General features: G+C 49.5%; 1 protein-coding gene across 4 annotated transcripts in view; it reads right to left on the reverse strand.

The window, feature by feature from the left end:
• Positions 1-24,653, reverse strand: part of CEP350 (centrosomal protein 350) — a 132,188-nt gene that overhangs the window by 32,172 nt on the left and 75,363 nt on the right. For all 4 annotated transcript variants that reach the window (XM_073571357.1, XM_073571356.1, XM_073571355.1 and 1 more), the window contains exons 14-22: positions 13,639-13,775; positions 13,154-13,337; positions 12,919-13,052; positions 12,650-12,813; positions 3,259-3,369; positions 3,069-3,146; positions 2,368-2,462; positions 2,183-2,260; positions 1,947-2,098 (exon numbers count right to left, since the gene is read on the reverse strand). In XM_073571357.1, the coding sequence (XP_073427458.1) occupies positions 1,947-2,098; positions 2,183-2,260; positions 2,368-2,462; positions 3,069-3,146; positions 3,259-3,369; positions 12,650-12,813; positions 12,919-13,052; positions 13,154-13,337; positions 13,639-13,775 (1,133 nt within the window). The remainder of the gene's footprint in view (positions 1-1,946; positions 2,099-2,182; positions 2,261-2,367; positions 2,463-3,068; positions 3,147-3,258; positions 3,370-12,649; positions 12,814-12,918; positions 13,053-13,153; positions 13,338-13,638; positions 13,776-24,653) is intronic.

Consider the following 24,653-nt stretch of genomic DNA (forward strand, 5'->3'; position numbering starts at 1 on the left):
GACGCTGGAGTATCCAGGTCAAGGGGCTTGTCTGAGTCGCAATCTGAGGTCTGCTCGCTATCAACCACTGGTGACGGGGGGCGAGAAGCAGAACTTATGGATGCCAAGGCACCGGATGGACTGGGCGACACCGTGTGGATTCGTTTCCCTCGGGTCTGCCTGGAGTGTGAGCGGCCCCTGCAGGCCGGAGGCTCTTGTGAGGTGGAGGTCCCCTCTAAGGCCAGCGAGCCACTGTCCCTGCCCCCACCTGAGGCCTGAAGGGACTCAATTGCATGAACTGAGACAGTGATAGGGCCCACTCTGGGGGGCTTGGCACATTGGTCGCGGTCGCAGTGGAGGACGGACACTGAGGTTCTGTTAGGTGTCGGGTTCCGGGCGCTGCACAGCGGGAATCCCGAGCCTCGTCCTCTGCGGTCTGCCCACACCAGCACTGTGGGTTCGGTCGCAGAGGAGGGCTCCTGGGCGCATTCGGAGTCACAGGTTTCACATAATTTTTAACTCTGCGCTCGTGGAAAAACTGGCCCCACAGGAAATGCATGCAGCATAAAGGAACGTGTGCGATTTCCCTTTTCCAGTCATATTGCTGCCAGGCTCAATAACCCCCTCTGTTTTCTATAAGAGGGTTGAGAGAAGGGAGGAGGAGGAAACAAACCCCCTTTTATCACACGTAGCGCAGCTCCGGGGTTGCACTTACCCTGATCCTGTGTCCCCATGTGCTCCTGCCGCTGCCTCTGCGCTCTCCTTTCTCCCCTGAGTAGGCCGAGACGTCCTCTCCCGGTCGCGGCCTACCCTGTAATGAGACCGGGGGCTCAATTTGTTCACGTCCGCCCTAGCCAAGGGGGCGGCGCCGGAAATGACATCACGCCGGGGCAGGACTTCCACCCACGGCCTAGTCACGGCTGAAGCCGTGGGCTAAATTTCTACCCCTGCCCGCCCGCTGGTGGCCCCGCAACCATGGCGATTCCGCCGGCCCTTCTCTGAGCCGCTCCATTGAACGACATCCGCGCTGGCGGCCCCTGCCTGGGGGGGGGTAGGATGGAGGAAAGGAAATGCTGGACCCGGTGAGCACAACCTTCCGCCTGAAGCCTTCTCAATGGAGCTCCCGGAACGCTGCCGCAGGGCCCTCCCCAGTCCTCCATACCTGCAATAACCTCCGCTACAGATCCAGCGCACCAGGTAGAGGGGATGGGGTAATTTTCTGGACGGTGCAGGCACCCTAGCTCCGTCCCCCCTGCAGGGGCGAGGAGAGGGACCGTCCGCCACCATGCAGCACCGCCGTCTAGCGTTGGTGGAGCAGTGGGGGCTGCACAGACTAGACTTGTGCCTCTGTGCAAGCCCATGGTTTCAATACCTAGGGGTGGACAGGGCTAAGTCTGGCATTATGTCCCACGTCGCAGGAGAGGATACGTGGAGGTACACTCGCACGTGCTCGCCCGTTGATGGTTTGGAGAAATCGGATCCTTTCAATAGGATGCGCTGCCCCTGTCTTATCTTCATAAAATAAAAAAGTAAAATAGAAGTCTGGGGAAAAACACCCAGATATGTCCCACGGTGCGGGAAAGGATACGCGGAGACAATACTCAACGCGTGCTCGCCCGTTGATGGTTTGGGGAGATCGGACCCTTTCAATAGGATCCGTCGCCCCTGTCTCATCTTCATGGGAAGAGAAAAAAAAAAAAAAAAAAATAGTCTGGAGACATCCAGACGTGTGTGCCTCCAAAGGACACTAAGCAAAAAACTGAGTTCCGCCCGCAATAGGGGCGAGGGTGTATACGACGGAGGAGCTAACCTCTTTTTTTAACTTAGTATCAGCCTCCTAGTGGCAGAAGTATACACCCACAGTATCTGTGTCCCACAATGAGACAAAGAAGAAAACTGATCGTAAGACGAAGCATCAGAGAAGGTTAATTACCAAGCCCCAGTAATCTCTTATAAACCAAACAAACCTTTCTCATCGATGGACATGCTCGTGCCTCCTTTTGGTGCACTCGGTTCAGGAGTTGGCAGTTCTTCTGAGATGCTCTCGTCCAGTGTCCGGTGACTTGTCGTTTCTTCCTTAATAGAGGAGGCTAGCTGACTGTCTTGCTCACTACTGCTGCTGCAAATCATCAAAACAGGCAAAAACTTAACCTGAGTTCACAAAACATTATTTGCCCATCATCCCAAGTTCATCACACCATACCTGTTGGATCGCTCTTTGAAGCTGGATACACTGCTAGGTGGTAAAGAAGATGGAGAGGCAGAACGAGACCCCCGTTTCCTGTAGGAAAAATAAATATTACATGTGACAAACAAATCTCTAACATGCTTTTAGCTATGTTACCTGCATAAATGCAAAAAAAAGAAAAATGTAAACTTATTAAATACCTGGTCCCATGGGAACGATGCCGTTTTTGCTGGTCTGAAGGAGACGTAACCGCATGATCTGAGTTGGCTGGCGATAAGTAGCCACGCTCCGACTCCTGATAAGAAAAAAAGACAATGATTTAACAATCTTCCAGAAATGTTATCTATGATGTCCTACTCCAAGCTGTTACATACTTAACCCCGTGCCCAGAAAAAAAAGCACATTATCTCAGATGTGCTTCTAAATACCCACACAATATATCAGTAACGAGTTGAGCAAAAAGATTTTTTAAGAGTCTGATTAGGTGTCCACGTCAGTACTTTTTGGCAGCCAGAATATAGCAGTTTGATCTTCCTTGGCTGGCACTCAAATGCTGCCATCTTGTGGGTCACAACAGCACAGAGGCCTAGTAATCACAAGAGACTTCAAGGATGCTGGCCGAGGAAGTTCACATTTTGTTTTCCTGTAACTCATCTTTCCTACATCATGTAGCACAAATGCCTGTACCCAAAAGCAGTAGCCGATATAAACATAAAAGGGAGAAATGCAGCATTGTGCAAGTCATTTCCCTGTTGGGCATTGGAGTGGAGGGGTGCAGTGACTTTACGCTTAAATCAGGAATCTACAAACAACCAGGATCCTTTAACATCAGAGTACTGACTTGAAACAGATTTACCATGGAGAATTTTAGCTAATGCTCAATAAGCTGGATGCCGCTCACCTCCTGTAGTCTGTTGTCATTTGGGGAGGCACATGACTCTATGGTCTTTTGGAAGCGCTGAAGCATTTCTGCCTGTCTCTGGCAAAAGAAAGAAATACATAGTGTCAGCTGCCACCAGATAACGCACGGTAATATTATTGACACCTTAGCGATATTGCCACTGACTGTAGCCCACGACTCCTCATTTTACCTTTGCTGCGATCTGTCGCGCCTCCTCTAGCTGCCTCATACTTGCTTGAGCCTCCTGCTCCGCCTGCTGCCGCAGTGCCGCCATATTTTGCTCATGCCGTTGTTGTTGAGCCTTTAAATACATTTTCAATATAGGTAAACTTGTATAGGGACTCTCCAAAAAAGGTTTATAAAAGAACAGATATAATATCCAACAAAATCAGCTTTATTCTAATTATGGTTTCTTTAAATGTTGCTCAGAGTGCCAAGTACTAAAGCTAAAGGAGAAAAAGTCCAGCATCCTATGGAAAGAATCTACAGTTTGTCTTAGGCCTCTTTCACACTTCAGTTTTTTAGAATCAGTCACAATCCGCCAGGTTTTGAAAAAAACGGATCCTCAATTTTCTTTTGAGGATCTGTTTTTTTCCCCCATTGACTTCCATTAATGGCGGATTGTGACGGATTGCCGTCCGTTGCATCCGTTTTTTTTGAGGATCCGCCAAGAGTTGCTGTCCGTCACCATCCTCAAAGATTTCAAAACGGAGCTTGCAACGTTTTTTTCTCTGGCGGATCCTCCACACACTCATTTAACCCGAAATTCTCTCTGGGTGCCGGACAAAAAAAAAAATTCTCTCTCTCCTTTAAAATTCTTCATTTTGCGGATCCGTCAAAAAAAAACGGACGGGTGGCATCCGTTCTCATCAGTACTAAAACGGATCCGCCATCCGTCCTTTTGGCGGATTTTGACTGATGCAAAAAACTGAAGTGTGAAAGAGGCCTTAGTGTATTGAAAAGTAGCCAGTTAGAGTAATTAACGATATTTTCATCTTCAGTTCTTACATGTCAAATTGTTTGGGGGGGGGTCCTCATTGACTGCAGCATTGAGGGTGGGCAAAACTACAGATCCTCTCTTCTTTTGGCGTCAAAGACCTTGCCCTATCCTGGATCTCCTTATACCTTACAACCGCACATTTAGTGTTTCCTACTCCCATACTACTTCTTCATCTCGCCCCCTCTCTGTTGTGTCCCTCAAGGCTCTGTTCTAGGACCCCTTCTCTTCTCAATCTTTACTCTTGGCCTGGGACAACTCAAAGTCCTATGGCTTCCAGTACCATCTATATGCTGATGACACTCAGATCTACCTCTCTGGCCCAGACGTCACCTCTCTGCTCTCCAGAATCCCGGAGTGTCTATCAGCCATATCCTCCTTCTCCTCTTGCTTTCTCAAACTCAATGTGGACAAATCTGAACTAATTATCCTTCCTCCATCTCGCATACCTTCCCTACCTGATCTATCACAAATTAATTCACACTTTCCCCTGTCCCGGTAATCCGCTGCCTCGGAGTAACCCATCACTCTGCCCTATCCTTCAAACAGTGCATCCAAGCTCCTCCCACCTCCTGTTCCCTCCAATTCAAAAATATTTCCAGAATCTGTCCTTTCCTCAACCCTAACTCTACCAAAATGCTTGTGCATGCCCTAATCAACTCCCACCTCAACTACTGCAGCATCCTCCTCTGTGGCCTACCTTTTAACACTCTTGCACCCCTCCAGTCCATCCTTAACTCAGCTGCCCGACTAATTAATCTCTCTCCTCGCTACACTCCCGCTTCCCCTCTTTGCAAATCCCTTCCCTGGCTCCCAATTTCCCAGCATATCCAGTTTAAACTACTAACACTGACCTACAAAGCCATCCATAACCTTTCTCGTCTGTATATTTCCGAACTAATCTCTCAATATCTTCCTCACATTAGCTCCGGTCCTGCCAAGACCTCCTTCTCTCCTCAAAGCTTATTCGCTCCTCACCCAATCGCCTCCAAGATTTCTCCCGAATATCCCCCATCCTCTGGAATTCTGTGCCCCAACACGTCCGGTTACCTACCACATTTGGATCCTTCAAACGGATCCTGAAAACCCATCTCTTCAAAAAAAGCTTACAACCTGTAATGACCAAATGGCCACCTCAACACCAATCAGAGCTACTGCAACCCCTGACCTACTGTCTCCTTCCCCATAATTCTGTAGAATTTAAGCCTGCAAGGGCAGGGTCCTCTCCCCTCTGTACCAGTCTGTCATTGTTAGTTTTTTTTACTGTGATATTTGTATTTTGATGTAACCCTGTCTCATGTACAGCACCATGGAATTAATGGTGCTATATAAACAAATAATAATAAACATTAGGAGTTCTACGTATCTGAAATGTGGCACCTTCTGTAGGTACTTATGTGGCCCTATTTTGAAGGCCGTCTACTAATTTCTGAAGACTTTCTTAGACAGGTGGCCCATTGACAATGAGATCCCTGATATTTAGATCTCTGCAGAAATGCAGAGAGCACAAAGTTAAAAACCAAATGGACATGTTAAAGGCATGGTTGCCCCTCATTTACAGAATTTAGGAAACTCCACGGATGAAATTTGCATTAAAAACTTGTTTCTAAAACAGAACAAGAACCACAGACTCTTGGCAATTTTTTAAAACCAACACTCTCGCCACCAATAAAAATAGCTTAGCATTCAGGGGCAATTCTCATCAGCATCATTTGTTAAAATTGCAAAGTGCGTGTAGAAACAAGCAACTTTGCAATGCACTGGTTATCAAAAACCCTCTCTGATCTCAAGAATGGAGGGACTTTTAATTCTATTGTTTCCTGCTCAGTGTCTAGGTTACCAGCCATTTCTGCGGTTGGTCAGTGGTGGCTGGTCTCAAAGGATAGAAGCTCATGCCTGCAAATCGTTGAATCTGGACAGATCACTGGATCTAGCTGGCGTCAGAGCCTCTGCACTCTCCTAATACTAAATAGCAAAGCAGCCTCTACTTTCAAATCTGAGGATGCACAGTTCAGGCCAGTGGCGCAACCATCCCACTAGACCAGAATGTGTAGCAAGAGTGCACTGCCACACAGCAAGTGTGGAGGATTTGGAGAAGAATGCTCCTATAAAAGGATTCTCAGAGGAAGGCAGTATGCTGAAAGACGTGTCGGAGCCAGGCACCGCAACTTGCAGGAGGTAATGACTTTAACAATATGAAATAATTATTTGTTCCATGCAGATATCTTGGTACTATTTTATGTTCATTCATTTACTACATGTGTGCCGTGACTGTTGGCATTCTTTTATAATATAACGTGTAGCTCAAGAGCATGCAAAATAGATATAGGTAAGAAAAAAAACAACAGGATTTTTGGGTTGCTTACCGTAAAATCTGTTTCTCGAAGCCTTCATTGGGGGACACAGAAACCATAGGTGTATAATGCTGCCACTAGGAGGCTGACACTATGTACAGAAAAAGGTTAGCTCCTCCTCCGCAGTATACACCCCACCGACTGACACTAATTTCCTCAGTTGGTGAGAAAGCAGTAGGAGAAGTAACAAAACAGAATGAAAACAGAACAGACAACTCAACCGTAATCAACAAACAACATAAGAACAGGAGTTGCAGAACATGAGAGGGTGCTGTGTCCCCCAATGAAGGCTTCGAGAAACAGATTTTACGGTAAGCAACCCAAAACTCCTGTTTTTTCTATCGCTTCATTGGGGGACACGAAACCATGGGACGTCCCAAAGCAGTCCCTGGGGAGGGAGAACAAACTTCCATTAGGTCTGAGGACTCACCACCGCCGCCTGCAGGATCATTCTGCCTAGGCTGGCGTCCGCCGAAGCGTAGGTGTGGGACCTTGTAAAATTTGGCAAACGTGTGGATCGAAGACCAGATTGCCACTTTGCAAAGCTGCAGCGCGGAAGCTCTGTGGCGCACCGCCCAGGAGGCACCCACTGCCCGGGTAGAATGAGCTCTAATTCCAGGAGGGGGCACTTGATGCTTGACCCGGTAGGCTTCAAAATTGTCGATCTGATCCATCGAGCAATGGTAGCCTTGGAGGCTGGCTGACCTTTCCGAGCACCATCTGGAATGATGAAAAGAGAGTCTGTCTTCCGCAAGGGAGACATCCTAGCCAAGTAAACCTTCATCGCCCTGACCAGGTCTAGCTTGTTCAGGGAGCGCTCCAGAGGGTGGATTGGACCCGGATAAAAGGACGGGAGAACAATGTCCTCATTTAGGTGGAAAGTGGACACCACCTTAGGAAGGAAGGCGGGGGCCGCAGGACCACCTTATCCTGGTGGAGCACCAAGAAAGGGGGACGACACGCGCCGGATGGAGGTGATGGCCACCAGAAAGGCTACTTTCCAGGAGAGAAGGGAAAGGGAGACTTCCCTGAGAGGTTCAAAGGGTGACCCCTGAAAGAGCCTCCAGGACCAGATTGAGATCCCATGGATCCACGGGAGCGTGGTACGGAGGTGCCGCATGAGCCACTCCCTGAAGAAAAGTCTTAACCTGCGGACGGGAGGCGAAAGTCTTCTGAAAAAGAATGGAAAGCGCAGAGACTTGACCCTTCAAGGAGCTGAGGGCAAGGCCCGCATCTAGGCCTGCCTGGAGGAATGCCAGGATAGAAGGGAGAGAAAAGGACATGGGCGGAACGTCATTGGCCTTGCACCAAATGAAATAGGCCTTCCACGTACGATAATAAATTTTGGAAGACGATGGCTTTCTAGCCCGGATCATGGTGTGAATAACCCGATCCGAAAAACCTGACCGTTTCAGAACCACGGTCTCAACAGCCACACCATTAAATAGAGCGGCAGAAAATTGGGGTGGCAGATTGGACCCTGAGAAAGCAGATCTGCTCTGTCTGGAAGCTTCCAGGGGGCGTCCGCGAGAAGGTTGACGATGTCCATGAACCAAGCACTTCTTGGCCAATCCGGAGGGATGAGGATGACTGGTACCCCTTCCGCCTTGATTTTCTTCAACAGCTTGGGAAGAAGAGGAAAGGGAGGGAACCGATAGGGGAGCTTGAACTGAGACCAGGGAATGGTCAGAGCATCGGCGCCCACTGCGAGTGGATCTCGGGCCCTGGATACGAACTGTGGGACCTTCCTGTTCAGGCGAGACACCAGCAGATCCAAGTCCGGAGTCCCCCAACGACGGCAAAGCTGATGGAAGACGTCCGAATGTAAGGACTACTCTCCCGCCGCGAGACCCTCGCGGCTGAGAAAATCGGCGGCCCAGTTGTCCATGCCGGGAATGTGCACTGCGGATATCGCTGGGACTGATGCCTCTGCCCAGTGGAGAATCTTGGACACTTCCGCTAGAGCAGAGGAGCTCCGTGTCCCCCCTTGGTGGTTGATATATGCCACCGCTGTGGCATTGTCTGTCTGAATCCAGACCGGCAGACCCCCGAGAAGCCTTTCCCAGTGAATGAGAGACAGATAAATCGCCCGTATCTCAAGGACATTGATCGGCAGAGTTGTCTCTTGAGTCGACCACCGACCCTGAACAGTCTGATTGCGAAACACTGCACCCCAGCCGAGAAGGCTGGCGTCCATTGTCAGGATATGCCAGTGTATCGGAAGGAATGACCAGCCCAGGGAAATGAGAGGTGATGTCAGCCACCAATTGAGGGACTGTTTGACCCGGAATGAGAGGCAGATTGGACAATCCAGGGAGAGAACGGACCTGTTGCAGCGAGACAGGATGGCCTGTTGAAGCGGTCTCGTGTGAAATTGAGCAAAGGGAATCGCTTCGATCGTCGCCACCATCTTTCCCAAGACTTTCATGGCTGACCGGAAGGATGGAAGCATTGGGCTCTGCAGCGATTGTACGTCTCGCCGCAGAGAGATCATCTTCTCTTTCGGAAGAAAGACCCTCGATCGATGGGTGTCGAACAATAAGCCTAGAAACACAAGACGTTGAGTCGGAACGAGGCAAGACTTTGTTTACGAGCCACCCGGAACTGGACAGGGTGTCGAGAACAATGGTAAGGCTTTGGAGAGTCTGGTGAAAAGACGGAGCTTTGATTAGAATGTCGTCGAGGTACGGGAAGAGAACGAGACCTCTGATCCTCAACAGGGCCATCAACGCCGCCATAATCTTTGTAAACACTCTGGGTGCGGTGGTGAGACCGAACAGCAGGGCGACAAACTGGTAGTGGTCCTGATGAATCGCGAAACGCAGGAATTTCTGATGCCCGTGAAAGATGGGGACATGCAGATAGGCATCTTGAATGTCTATTGAGCACATGAATTCCTGCGCTTCCATGGAAGCGATTACTGAACGAAGGGACTCCATCATGAAGTGTCGCAGGCGGACCCTCTTGTTCAGTAGTTTGAGGTCCAGAATAGGCCGAACCGCGCCGCCTTTTTTCGGCACTACAAACAGGTTTGAGTAAAACCCTGTAAATCGTTCTGATTTGGGAACAGGCACAATCACCCCCGAAACGGAGAAGAGAGGCGATGGACGCAAAGAAGCCCGGAACTAAGGCGGGGTCTTTTGGAGGTCGGGACTCGAAGAAGCGATCCCAGGGCCGAGAAACGAACTCTATCTTGTATCCTGAGGATTCAACTTCCCTGACCCAAGCGTCTTCCACTGAGGCAAGCCAGACGTCTCTGAAGAAAAGGAGTCGGCCGCCCACTTGGGAATGCGCCTCGGAACTTTGTTGATAGTCATGCCGATGTGGACCATCCAGCTCTGGACCTGGAGGATCTGCCCTGGGAGGAGTAAGATCGCCAGGAGGGAGTGGGCCTAAAGGAGACCTTTTTCCTATCCTGGTGTGCTTGCGGCCTTTGTTGGCTGGAAAAAGTTTCTGCCGGCGCGGCGGAAGGGCCGAAACTGACGCCTTGGAGGTGGTCTACGAGGCTTGGACTGAGGGAGAAGAGAGCTTGTGCCCCCAGTGGCGTCTTTAATGATCTGGTCCAGCTGGGATCCGAAGAGACGCGCTCCCTAAAGGCAGATTTGTGAGGGACTTCTTTGATGACAAATCCGCCTGCCAAGCCTTGAGCCAAATTGTGCGCCGGATTGCAACTATGTTGCTGGACGCTTGAGCTGCGCAAGACGCGGCGTCTAAGAAGGCAGAGACCAAATATTCCCCTGCATGGGAGATCTGGTTGGCTAGCTCGGCCAGTCGCTCTGGTTGGGCTCCATCAAGAATGCCTTGGCGGAGATCCTCCGCCCAAGTAGCTATGGCCTTGGCTACCCAAGTGGAAGCAAAGGTTGGGCTTAGCACCGTCGCCACCGCTTCGAATGCTGACTTTGCTAAGGATTCTGTCATTAGAATCCTTTAGAGATGCCACACCTGAAATCGGAAGGACCGTGTTGTTAGATAGTCTGGACACAGGAGCGTCTACAGAGGGGGAAGCCGACCAGTTGTCGGTGAGCTCTTGAGAAAATGGGTACAGCACGCCGAGACACTTCCCTCTTTGAAAACGTCTGGTCGGATTTTCTCTTTCCCTGGTAAGGAGCTTAACAAACTCAGAGTGAGGAGCGAAGACTCTGGAAGGTGCTTCTGCCTTTCTGAACGAAACCTCCTGATCTGAGGGTTTCGCATGGGAGTCTTTGATCTCAAAAGTGTGGTTAATCGCTGCAATGAGTTTCTGTATCGCAACCTTCATGTCTGCGGCATGGTGCGAATCCAGTTCTAAAATCTCTTCAGATGGCGCATCCGAGAACGCTTCGCCTGACTCGGGTGAGGAAGGATGGGAAGGAGACTATGTGGTGAGATGGGGCCAGGGGAGGAATCCGGCCAGAGATCCTGCCTAGGCTTTTTGCGGCTCATGCTGGCTCAGATGGAGTCTCTTGAGACCTGCTTGGCCCTGCAGAAGTGTCCAGGGACAAATTATCAAACACGGCCACTAGGGACTGAGAGACCCTAGTGAGATCTGCCACTGATTGTGATAGAGAAGAAGCCCAGCCAGGAATGGGGGGGTTCACTCTCACGTGGAATATTAGGGGTCTCCTGGGCAGCGGACTCAATGGGATTGCTGCAGTCGAGGCAGAGGGGAGTGGACTGACCTGAGGGAAGTTGGAGATTGCAAGAAGAACATGCAAAGTACTTGACTAGGGTGCAGGTGGGAGCAGGAGGACGAGTACGGTCAGACTTAGAGTTAGACATAATGAAGGAAAGTCACTGAAGCAGTGCCGGAAGGTTGGGGGACAGGAGGCAGAGGAGGGTGTCAGTCTGCAGTTGCAGAGCTACTCACGGTCTGGTGTCCTGTAGCGACTTCCAGTAATCGATGTTGCACGGCTCGTCTGGGCACGGCAGAGGAGACAGCGTCCGGCTGACAGGCTGAGAAAATGGCGGCAGCCTGAGGGGAGCAGAGCAGGAAGCGCGCGCTTTTCTGCAGAGACCGAGGAAGAGGATGGGCGGGGCTAACCGCCGATGCTGAGGATGGCGCCGCCCACTGAAGATAGGCTGGAGGCGGGTGGGCTGAGTGCCGCATAACATGAAGGGAGAAGGCGGTGGGCGGGCCTAGAATGGGCGGGAGAGAAGCCCGCCTAAGAAAGGAGGCGGGGGGCGTGGCCGCGACGCAGGACAAGGCCCAAAGTGAAGCCGGGGCCTGGATTAAATGTGACGGCCGCCGGGAAGCGCGGGGCGACGCGGAGGCCTCGCAGCACAGCCGCGGCGACCGCTCCCGAAGGACCCCTGCCTGGAGCCTGGCTGAAGAGAGAAATAAGTGCAGCCGGGGGAGAACGGGGGTAGGATGAAAGGAAGCCGACAAGGGGAGAGACCCTGGTGCTGAAGATAGGAGCCGTGATCCTGTATCGCGATTTAGGGCCCTAACTTACCTACTGACTTGATCCGTCTCTGAGCAACCTGGGGAAGGAAAGTACCTCATTATCCTGTGATTCTTGTAGAGGGATGTCCGCACCTCATCCAAACCGACAGGCTCTGGTAGGCGAGTGGGTGGGAGACGGGTAACGAGGACATCTGGAACGCTGACACACACCTGTGTTAGGGTCTTGGTCCTGCTGTAGAGAGCTATGAGGATACGGAGTGGCAGTACACGCCGTACTCATAGTCTCTGTGTGGGACTACAGACGTGACCATTCACTCTGTATCCCTCCGGAAACCTGAAAAGGAACGACGCACATTGAGGTAGATATGGGTCTAATGAAGACCCGTATCCACCTCCTACTGACACTAAGCTAAACTGAGGAAATTAGTGCCGGTCGGTGGGGTGTATACTGCGGAGGAGGAGCTAACCTTTTTCTGTACATAGTGTCAGCAGCATACACCCATGGTTTCTGTGTCCCCCAATGAAGCGATAGAGAAATAGAGAAAAATGAATTCCAGCATCAGGATCTTCCATAAAAATCCAAAATTTTATTATGACAAAAACATTCCGAAACCATAAAGAAAAAGGAAAGCGCAACCACCACCACAAAAAAGTTAAAATTCGAGTAAAACGCATTTCGGATGCATATCCTTAATCAATGAACAATAAAAAGTAAACAGACCCTGATGGTGAAATTAATCTTTTTCCTCTATTTCCTTACACACAGCAGTTTCCGAGGAGTGGATCTCTATTTGGGTGAGATGACTTTGAGGTTTCTCTCTCTTTGTTTTCGTATTATTAATAGTACCTTCAGTATTTGTGCGAGTGATACGGTTTCCTGTTGTGCCAGAGAAATCCCACGCACTCGCTCAACGTCACACAGCTGCCGAACAGATTCTTCCATAGCACCAAGGTAGTTCAGCTCAGCAGACAGACGTTGGTGTAAGCCAGCAGGAGAGAATCGCAGAGAACCTGCCGAAAAAGGGGACCTATGTTTATTGGGCTTAACCCACAATCTAATTATACAAATGTGATCATCAAAGGATCTACTTGTACCAAAATTAATCATCTGCATACCTTGTCCAGTATCCGTTACTGAAACTGATGCATGTGATCCTACTTGGCGTCCAGATGGCGGTAGTACTTGTCCTCCTACATCCTTAAAGTTCGACTGCTGACTTTTTGTATCTTTTCCAGTGTCAGACACAAGGCTGAAATACACAAAGAAGTGAATGGTTGGAGAGATTTCATCATTACAAAACCGTGGATAATAGTTTGACTGCATTTCAAGGAAGCCGTACAAGTGTCTCACCTTGTAATTGAACGAGAAGAAACGTCGCCCATTGTGCTGTCCGAGTCGGAGCCTGCTGAGCGATCTTTGCTAGTAGTCAAAGCTGGGGATGTTTGTTTGCTCCCTTGGCTTTTATTTTCAGAACCAGATGAGTTTTGCTCCACTTTTACAGAGACAGGAGAAGTATTATTCTGCCAAACCTTCCCTACACCGCAAATGGGAGAAAATAATTTAATTCCCTCTTATAGTCATTCCTGTACTATGGTGGATCTGCCCCTTAAAAAGGCTTGTCCAGGTTGGACATGAAAATCTACAGTCATTCTATTGTGGATGGAAGTATTCCTTTCTCATATAGGCCGGTTTCGCGGTCGGCACCGGAGAATCCTGACAGTGCGTGCTACGAGGATTTAGTAGTCTGTAGTCTCAAAGTTGCTGCAGATGTTTGTGCCAAACCTGGACAACCTCTTTAGCCTCGATACATCACAGAAACCCACATTTAATCTTACGTTTCGTGTTGCTTCTGTGTGATGAAGACGACGAAGGAGACGAAGCAGCAGAGAGAGATTGTGAAGAATGTGGTGAGGAGTTACTCCGAGATTTTACAAGAGGTAGTTCTTTCTGGACATTGGAGGCACTGGTATCACTGTAGATTATTATAGAGATAAAAAAAACAGATCACAAATATTTTCTGGGGAAACGAGACAGTGAAAACTAAACCAAAGAGATAAATTGCTGTGCTTCAGTAATGGTACAGTGATGTAGCTTTATTGGGAAGGTTCCATAAATCTTCAGGATGGTAATAGCCCTTTAAACCCACTTACTCTGCAACATGGTGGTAAAGTGGCTCTTTCACCAGCTGTAACATGTTAAACTGGCCACTTCATAGAATAATGGCCACAGATCTGAAAAAATGTAGTTTTTATTTTCCGATGCAGCTATATTAGAGTGTAAGGTTCAGATTCTGATTTCCACTAAAATACTCTGGGAGTGTGTACTTTGGATTGCAGCCCGGAGTATGCATATCACACACTTGAGTCTTGTGACCACCTGGCCTTGCCGTCAGCATCGAAGAATCCCGACAGTACATGATATGCACAATGTGAGGATTCACAAGTCTGCAGTTACATATATAGTGACTGCAGACTTTTGTGCCAAACCTGGACTACCCTTTTAAAGGGAATCTGTCACCCTTGGGACGTATATGACCTATTAATATTGGCATACAGGTAATAGAAATGTTACACTAGTCCTACCTGTATGTCTCACATTAATGGTCTTGCTGTTAAGAAAAGGAGATTTTTGTGTACTCACCGTAAAATCTCTCTCTTAGCATCTAATTGGGGGACACAGAACCATGGGTGCTATGCTGCTGTCCACTAGGAGGCGACACTATGCATAATCTGAAAAAGATTAACTATGGCTCCTCCTCTGCAGTATACACCCCTGGACGGCATCAGCCTTCTCCAGTTTTGTGCAAATGCATTAGGAGGAACGTAACAAAAACGACATAACCATGCCTGTAAGAAGGCTACTCTTTACGAGCTCAAAGAACAATATGAGAACTCAACCGTAATAACGGCCCGTAAGGGCAACAGGGTGGGAGCTGTGTCCCCCAATTAGAGGCTAAGAGAAAGATTTTACGGTGAGTACACAAAAATCTCCTTTACTCTGTCGCCTCATTGGGGGACACAGAACCATGGGACGTCCCAAAGCAGTCCCTGGGTGGAAAGTAATGGACGAATATTGTGTTAGCAGGTCCCTAAACTTGGGGCACTGCCGCCTGCAGAACCCGTCCACCCAGGCTCGCATCCACTGAGGACTGGGTATGAACACTGTAGTGTAGGCTAGTCCAGGTGGCCGCTTTACACACTTCTTGTGCCGAAGCCTGGTGCCGAATGGCCCAGGAGGCCCCTACTGCCCGCGTAGAGTGTGCCGTGATACCGGCCGGAAGAGGCGAATTGTTAAGTCGGTAAGCCTCTTGTATGGTGGACTTGATCCACCTGGCAAGGGTAGCTTTGGAAGACGGCAGACCTTTGCGAACACCTTCCGGAAGAAGGAAAAGGGAATCAGACTTCCGGAAGGGTGCAGTCCTAGACACGTAGATACGCAATGCCCTGACGAAGGTCAAGCGTATGCAGAGCCTTCTCCACTCTATGAACCAGAACCTGGTAAAGGGATGGCAGTGAAATTTCTTCATTGAGGTGGAAGGTGGACACAACCTTCGGAAGGAAGGATGGTACTGTACGGAGAACCACCTTGTCCTGGTGAAAAGCTAGGAAAGGCCGTCTGCAGGAGAGTGCTGACAATTCAGACACCCTGCGCAGCGAGGTGATTGCCACCAGAAAAACCACTTTCTGTGACAGAATGCGAAGTGGGACTTCGTTAAGGGGTTCGAAAGGTGGTGCCTGTAATGCTGTCAGGACCAGTTTGAGGTCCCACGTTTCCAGTGGGCGTCTGTAGGGGGGGACCAATCGGGAAACTCCCTGGAGAAAAGTTCTTACTTGCGGCTTGTTAGCAATACGCCTTTGGAAAAGCACTGAAAGCGCTGACACCTGGCTCTTAAGCGAGCCTAGGGATAGCCTGGCATCCAGGCCCGATTGAAGAAAACCAAGTACCTTCGGGAGGGAATAAGGGAGTGGGACCTGTCCACGAGATTCGCACCAGGTAAAGAAAGCTCTCCAGGTACGATAATAAATCTTGGCGGAGGCTGGCTTTCTTGCCCCGATCATGGTTGTGATGACGTCAGGTGAGAGCCCTGCTTGGGTTAGAACCCAGGTTTCAAAGGCCACGCCGTCAAATTGAGAGCCCCTGAGTTCTGATGGTAGAACGGACCTTGTGACAGAAGGTCATGACGGTTGGGGAGACGCCAGGGGGCTTCTGCTGTAAGTTGCATGATGTCGGCGTACCATGGACGTCTGGGCCAGTCCGGCACGATCAGGAGGATTGGAACTCCCTCTTGTTTGATCTTCCTTACGACTCTGGAGATCAGGGGGAGGGGTGGAAAAATGTACAGAAGATGTAACTGGGTCCAGTCCTGAACTAGGGCATCCGCTCCGAGCGACAGGGAATCGCGTGTCCTGGCAATGAAATTGGAGACCTTGGCATTGAAACGGGATGCCATTAGGTCCACCAGCGATGGCAGATCTGGTGAAAAATTTCGGGATGGAGAGACCACTCCCCTACGTCCAATCCTTGTCTGCTGAGGAAATCGGCTTCCCAATTGTCCACACCCGGAATGTGGACCGCTGAGAGTACCGACCTCGTCTCTTCCGCCCAGTGGAGGATATGTGCCACTTCTCTCATCCCCTGGGCACTGCGGGTCCCTCCTTGGTGATTCACGTATGCCACCGCCGTGGCATTGTCCGACTGTATCCTTATGTGAGGGGCTGCAAGCAAGTGATGAAAGGCTCTCAGTGCCAGGAAGATGGCCCGAATTTCCAGGATATTGATGGGCAAGGTCGCTTCCACTGGTGACCACCTTGTGATGGAGGTGCACCGCACCCCAACCTGTCAGGCTTGCATCGGTGGTCAGGACTTTCCATTGACCTGAGAGAAAGGATTTTCCTCTTGCAAGCGAAGTTGGCTTGAGCCACCAGTGTAGGGACCTCCTGGTTGACGATGTCAACCGGAACTCCCTGTCGAGGGAGAAGGGATTCCTGTCCCAAGACTTGAGGATGGCTAGTTGAAGAGGCCTGAGGTGAAACTGGGCAAATGGTACCACCTCCATTGCTGCTGTCATCCTGCCGAGGACTCTCATGGCAAACCGGAAAGATCGGGGAGGATTGCGAAGGAGTATGTGAACTCCCAGACGGAGAGCCAGTGTCTTGTCCCTGGGGAGGAGCTCCAGACCCCTGGAGGTGTTGAATAGCATCCCGAGGAAGGTCAGAGTCTGACTCAGGGTAGTCGATGACTTTTGTAGGTTGACTAACCAGCCCAGGCGACTAAGTGTTGATTGTGATTGAGACACTGACCTCGCAGTCCTTGAAGGTGGATGCCTTGATGAGGTCATCCAGGTATGGAACGTCTACAATACCTCTGGAGTGTAGAACGTCCATGGTGGCTGCCATGATCTTGGTAAACGTTCTTGGAGCTGTGGCAAGTCCGAAAGGGAGAGCCACGAACTGGTAGTGGTCTTGGTTGATCGCGAACCTGAGAAACCTTTGATGAGCGGGAGCAATTGGTATGTGCAGGTATGCGTCTTGAATGTTTATGGAGGCGAGATATTCTCCCTGCTCCATGGACGCAATGATGGACCAAAGGGACTCCATGCGAAAATGACGGACCCGTACATATTTGTTGAGCTGTTTTAGGTCTAGTATGGGCCGGACGCTGCCTCCTTTCTTGGGTCTTGGGGACTACGAATAGATTGGAGTAGAACCCTTGGAAGCGTTCGGTCACTGGAACTGGTACTACGACTCCTGCTTGAAGAAGAGAGGAGACTGCTTGGTGGAAGGCATGAGCCTTGTCTGGCGGTTTTGGTGGAACAGAGAGGAAGAACCGGTTCGGTGGACTGGAAGTGAACTCTATCTTGTATCCGGAAGACACTATTTCCCTGACCCACCTGTCTTTTTTTTTAAATTTATTTCTGCTTATCTTATTGTCTGGTGCAATCCCCATTAGGATGTGCTCCACTATTGCCAATGCCATCCAGTGCACGTCTTGCCGCATGTATGAAATCCTTGAACAGCCGGTCGAGGGTGCATACTGCTGTGCAAGATGTGAGCACGTTGTGCATTTGGAAGCCCAGATACTGGATCTAAATGTGCAGCTGGTAACACTGAGATCCATAGACAAAATGGAAAGGAGTCTTCTGCTCACTGAGCAGACGCTCACTGGGATAGATGAGGGGGGGGATGCTAGGTTGGAGCTGCAGGACAGTGAAGCAGCTAGCTGGGTGACAGAAGGCGGGGTAGAGGTAAGAGCACCAGGGAGGCTAGTCCTGATCTGGCACACCCCAATAAGTTTGCTAAGTTGGCAGATGAGGGGAGTGTTAGTGCAGGAGTAGCACCGCTGCTGCAAGGCATGTCCTCTGAAAGCCGGAGGAGTGTCTGCTCCAGTAAGGGGGGGAATAGGAGAGCAGGGCAGGCTAGACAGGTTCTGGTAGTGGGAGACTCAATTATTAGGGGAACAGATAGGGCAATCTGTCACAAAGACAGGGATCGTCGAACGGTGTGCTGCCTACCTGGCGCTCGAGTCCGACACATCGCTGATCGGGTTGACAGATTACTGGGAGGGGCTGGTGAGGATCCAGCGGTCATGGTGCACATTGGCACAAATGACAAAGTTAGAGGTAGGTGGAAGGTCCTTAAAGATGATTTCAGGGAAATAGGCTGTATGCTTAAAGCAAGGACCTCCAAGGTGGTATTTTCGGAAATACTTCCTGTACCACGTGCCACGCCAGAGAGGCAACGGGAGATTAGGGAGGTTAATAAGTGGCTCAGGAATTGGTGTAGGAAGGAGGGGTTTGGGTTCCTGCAGAACTGGGCCGACTTCTCAGTTGGCTACAGGTTCTACGCTAGGGACGGGTTGCACCTCAATGGGGAGGGTGCAGCTGTGCTGGGGGAGAGAATGGCTAGAAGGTTGGAGGAGTGTTTAAACTAGGGACGGGGGGGGGGGGGGGGGGTATTCCTTTTATAGGAGGGGAAAACAGTGCAGTTAGAGACCTGGGCACAAATAATGAAATTGGGGGTGGGGGTGGTGGGGTTAGAACAGTTAATAATTTAAGAAAGAATAGAGGTACAGAGAGATACATAAAGTGCATGTATACTAATGCCAGAAGCCTCGCCAACAAGATGGAGGAACTGGAGTTAATGTTGTTGGAACATAATTATGACATGGTGGGGATATCTGAGACCTGGCTGGACGAGAGCCATGACTGGGCGGTTAATTTACAGGGCTATAGTCTGTTCAGAAATGACCGTACAAATAAGCGAGGGGGAGGTGTGTGTTTATATGTAAAATCATCCTTAAAACCCATCCTTCGTGATAATATATATGAATCTAATGAAAATGTAGAGTCCCTGTGGGTAGAGATAAGGGGAGGGGGGAAAAATAATAAATTACTGATAGGGGTTTGTTATAAGTCTCCAAAAATAATGGAAGCAACAGAGAATATCCTCATAAAGCAAATAGATGAAGCTGCGACTCAAGGAGAAGTCATTATTATGGGGGACTTCAGCTACCCTGAAATACATTGGGGAACCGAAATCTGCAGTTCCAGCAAAGGTAATAGGTTTTTGACTACAATGAGAGACAATTACCTTTCACAACTGGTTCAGGACCCAACAAGAGGGGGGGCACTGCTAGACCTAATATTAACCAACAGGCCAGACCGCATATCAAATGTAAGGGTTGGGGGTCACTTGGGTAATAGTGATCACAAATTAATAAGTTTTCATGTATCCTTTAATAAGATGTGTAGTAGAGGGGTTACAAGGACACTAAACTTCAGGAAAGCAAATTTCCAACGGATGAGAGATGATCTTGGTGCAATTAACTGGGACGATATCCTGAGACATAAAAATACACAAAGAAAATGGGAGACGTTTATTAGCATCCTGAATAGGAGCTGTGCACAATATATACCGTATGGGAATAAACATGCGAGAAATAGGAAGAAACCACTATGGCTAAATAGAGCTGTAAGGGGCACAATAAGGGACAAACATAAAGCATTTAGAGAATTAAAGCAAGTAGGTAGTGATGAGGCATTAACTAAATACAGAAGATTAAATAAATTCTGTAAAAAGCAAATCAAGAAAGCAAAGATTGAGACAGAGAGACTCATTGCCAGAGAAAGTAAAAATAATCCCAAAATATTCTTTAACTACATAAATAGTAAGAAACTAAAAAATGATAGTGTTGGCCCCCTTAAAAATAGTCTGGGTGAAATGGGGGAGGAGGATGAGGAAAAAGCCAATATGCTAAATTACTTTTTTTCAACAGTATTTACACAAGAAAATCCCATGACGGATAACATGATCAGGGATAAAAATTCTCCATTAAATGTCACCTGCTTAACCCAGCAGGAAGTACGGCGGCGTCTAAAAATCACTAAAATTGACAAATCCCCGGGCCCGGATGGGATACACCCCCGAGTACTGCAGGAATTAAGTACAGTCATAGATAGACCATTATTTTTAATCTTTAAAGATTCCATAATAACAGGGTCTGTACCACAGGACTGGCGTATAGCAAATGTGGTGCCAATATTCAAAAAGGGGACAAAAACTGAACTTGGAAATTATAGGCCACTAAGTTTAACCTCAACTGTGGGTAAGATCCTGGAGGGTTTCCTAAGAGATACTATACTGGAGTATCTGGAGAAGAATAACCTCATGACCCAATATCAACATGGGTTTACAAGGGACCGTTCCTGTCAGACTAATCTGATAAGCTTTTATGAAGAGGTAAGTTCCAGACTGGACCAAGGGAATGCAGTGGACGTGGTGTACATGGACTTTTCAAAAGCTTTTGATACGGTGCCACACAAAAGGTTGATACATAAGATGAGAACAATGGGGATAGGGGAAAATATGTGTAGGTGGGTTAAGAGCTGGCTCAGGGATAGGAAACAAAGGGTGGTTATTAATGGAGCACACTCGGACTGGGTCACGGTTAGCAGTGGGGTACCACAGGGGTCAGTTTTGGGCCCGCTTCTTTTTAACATATTTATTAATGACCTTGTAGGGGGCATAGAGAGTAGAATTTCAATATTTGCAGATGACACTAAACTCTGCAGGGTAATCAATACAGAGGAGGACAATTTTATATTACAGGGGGATTTATGTAAACTAGAAGCTTGGGCTGATAAATGGCAAATGAGCTTTAATGGGGATAAATGTAAGGTCATGCACTTGGGTAGATCGAACAAGATGTATAATTATGTGCTTAATTGTAAAACACTGGGCAAAACAGTCACTGAAAAAGATCTGGGTGTATGGGTGGACGACAAACTCACATTTAGCGGCCAGTGTCAGGCAGCTGCTGCAAAGGCAAATAAAATAATGGGATGCATTAAAAGAGGCATAGATGCTCATGAGGAGAACATAATTTTACCTCTATATAAGTCACTAGTGCGACCACACTTAGAATACTGTGTACAGTTCTGGTCTCCGGTGTATAAGAAAGACATAGCCGAACTGGAGCGGGTGCAGAGAAGAGCGACCAAGGTTATTAGGGAACTAGGGCGTCTGCAATACCATGACAGGTTATTACATTTGGGGTTATTTAGTTTGGTGAATCGAAGGCTTAGGGGTGATCTTATTACAATGTATAAATATATGCGGAGACAATACCAAGAGCTTTCTAATGATCTTTTAACTCTTAGACCTGTGATGGGGACAAGGGGGCATCCTCTACGTCTGGAGGAAAGAAGGTTTAAGCATACTCACAGACGTGGATTCTTTACTGTAAGAGCAGCGAGACTATGGAACTCTCTGCCATATGATGTTGTAATGAGTGATTCCCTACTAAAATTTAAGAAGGGACTGGATGCCTTTCTTGAAAAGTATAATATTACAGGGTATATACACTAGTTTCCCTAATATTGCGTTGATCCAGGGAGCTAGTCTGATTGCCGTATGTGGAGTCGGGAAGAAATTTTTTTCCCCAATGTGAAGCTTACTGTTTGCCACATGGGGTTTTTTTTGCCTTCCTCTGGATCAACATGTTAGGGCAAGTTAGGATAGGATATGGGTTGAACTAGATGGACTTAAAGTCTCCCTTCAACCTTAATAACTATGTTACTATGTTCTGTAATAGGCAGCCAGACTTGCTGAAAGAGTAGAAGTTGCCCGCCTACTGGTGGGGTGTCTTCCTGAGTTCGAGAGTCATGATGAAGCGAAGTTCTGAGGTTTTCCTCCCTTGGGTTTCGCTTGGCCTGTTTTTGACTGCCACGTCTTGTCCGGCCTCTGCACCGCCCATGGGTTGTCCCTGCGTGGAGTGCGGTTACGATTTTGTGCTGGGCGCGAGACTGACCAGCCCGAAGAATTCCGAAAGGATTGGAATAGTGTTTGGTTACGCCGTTTAAACGTGCGTTTAGGCTTGAGTTGAGGGAGAGAGGTACTCTTACCCCCCAGTGGCGTTGGATATCATTGTGTCCAACTTTTCACCGAAAAGCCTTCCACTAAGGTACGGGAGATGCGTGAGGGACTTATTTGAGGCCGCATCCGCTTTCCATTCCCGCAGCCAGCGGATACGCCGGATCATGATGGTGTTTGCTGCTATTCCTGCTACACCTCTTGCGGAGTCCAGGGCTGCATGAAGCATGTAAACTGCTACTACTGCTATTTGAACCGCTTGGTCCGAAAACCCGGGATTTGAAGCTTGAAGACCCTCTTGCAATGCTTTGGCCCAAGCCAGAATGGTCTTGGCCACCCAAACTGAAGCGAACGCGGGGGCCAGGGAGGCCCCTGCCGCTTCGAAGACTGAACGAGCCATGCGTTCTACCTGCCGGTCTGCTGCGTCCCTGAGGGTTGAACTATCTGGCAGTGAGAGTAGGGTCTGTGCTGCTAGTAGAGACTGGGGGGTCCACTTCGGGTGGATCTGTCCACTGCTTGGTGTCCTTTTACCTAGCCTCCAAATATTTGCGATTGGTGAATTTCTTCTCAGGCTGAGAAAATTTCTTAGTAAGGATCGTCTGAAATTCCGGGTGGTTAGAGAAAACCTGAGGTGGTTTCAGGACACCTTCAAAGCAAATCTTGTGTTCTGGGGCTTCCGGGGTTGGATCGGAAATGTCCAGCAACCGATGGATGGAAGAGATTATGTCTTCAACTAGCGCTGTATTGCTAGGGGGACAAGGGACTAGAGACCTCTCTGTCTCGTTGTCTGATTCGGAGTCACAGATGCCTTCCGAATCCTGCGTATCGCTGAGGCGTTCCCTGGTGGGTGAGCTGGGGCTGAGGTCCTCTGTAGTCGGGGGTCGCTGCGGCGATCTGCGTTGTCTGTTTCTGGTAGGGGACGGTCTAGGTGACCTGGAGCTATGGTCTCTCTCCCTGGAGGGGGATGACGCAGAGGAACGGGACGTGTGGGCCCACTTACTTCTGGGGGAGTCAGGAAAGGCCTGTCCGTGAGTGCAGCTATCCCTTTGCTGGGTAACGCTCATAGCCGAGACATGATCCTGCAGAGCCTGGAGTAATGTGGAGGTTATCTATGGACTGTGTCAGACTGCGACATCTGGGCAGCCCATTCCGGCGTGGTAGCAGTCGCTGAAGCATTGGTAGGAGCCTCTTGGGGTTCTGACCCAGTATTCTGGATACAGTCCCTACAGTGGGGGTATGTGCTGCCACTGCGGAGAGTGGATTTGCAGGCTATGCAGAATGCATAAAAGCATTCCTGTCTGGTTCTATTGTACCTTGAGCCTGGCATAGTGCTCAGACCACGGCAGGACTGGTTATGAGAGAGACCTACAGGGGTGGATTATGCAGGGGAAACTTATAGGGGAGCCTTACAGGGAATCCGGATTCACAGCCGAGCACAAGAGCCCGAGCTGTGATCTTACCCCACCAGTGTGCTCCTAGGTCCAGCGCCGAAGATCCACCGTCCTGTGCCCCCCGGAGACTGGCTGGCGTGATGCTGCTGATTTTCTCCCTTTGCCTATTTCAGAAATGGCTGCCGGGAGGATGAGGAGGGAGAATAAGGGGGCGGAGAGCTGAGAAAGGGAGCGCAGAGCTGTGTAGAAACGTGCCCTTTCTGCCTCGATCCGCCTCTTCTATGACACTGTGGAGTGTCATAATTGTCATCCGGGGGGCGGGCCAAGGGGCGGAGAGGAGGCGGTGACCTCAGTTAGGCCAAAGCCACGGCCTAAATTAGAGACCGATGCCCAGGAAGGGCTCCAGGCAGGACTGAAAGGCAGGCTAGCGGTGGGGCCGCAATCTGAAGCGGGGCCCTGTGATGGGTCCTCCTGAGGCGCTAGTCGTGATGCTGCCAGAGACAGGGACGCAGGGAGCCCTGTGTCTGTGCGTGCTATGCCTGCCAGCACTCCCCCCCGGCCCCGACAGAAGCCCGCAGCTGGCTGGGGTTCCTGGATACCGTGCAGATTGCCATGGGGCAGACCCTACCTGAGGTGTCTCAACCTAATACCCCCAGAGGGGGATTAGGGAGGGTGCTGCTGTCACCATAAGGGGGCTTCTTCCTCCCTCGACCTCAACCCAAGACCAAAAGGAATTGGGGAAGGAGGGGGGTCTCTACTTCGAACCAGCACCTGCAGGGCTGGGGAAGGAGCGACATGGGGAAACACCATCTCGACTTCAACTGGGCACCCCATAATAGAGGGCCGAGGAAGGAGCCATGCCGGGAGTCTCAAAGGAGACCCACTTTTCTTCATCTGTCATCCGGAAGAAAAAAAACACGGAAAATAAAAAAAATCCTTTAGGTGTGCCTCCTTGCGACACTAAGCAAAAACTGGAGAAGGCTGACGCCATCCAGGGGTGTATACTGCAGAAGAGGAGCCATAGTTAATCTTTTTCAGATTATGCATAGTGTCGCCTCCTAGTGGACAGCAGCATAACACCCATGGTTC

Source organism: Dendrobates tinctorius, unplaced genomic scaffold (assembly GCF_039654945.1).
Source record: "Dendrobates tinctorius isolate UK_male_01 unplaced genomic scaffold, ASM3965494v1 ptg000029l, whole genome shotgun sequence".
Classification (NCBI taxonomy): Eukaryota; Metazoa; Chordata; class Amphibia; order Anura; family Dendrobatidae; genus Dendrobates; species Dendrobates tinctorius.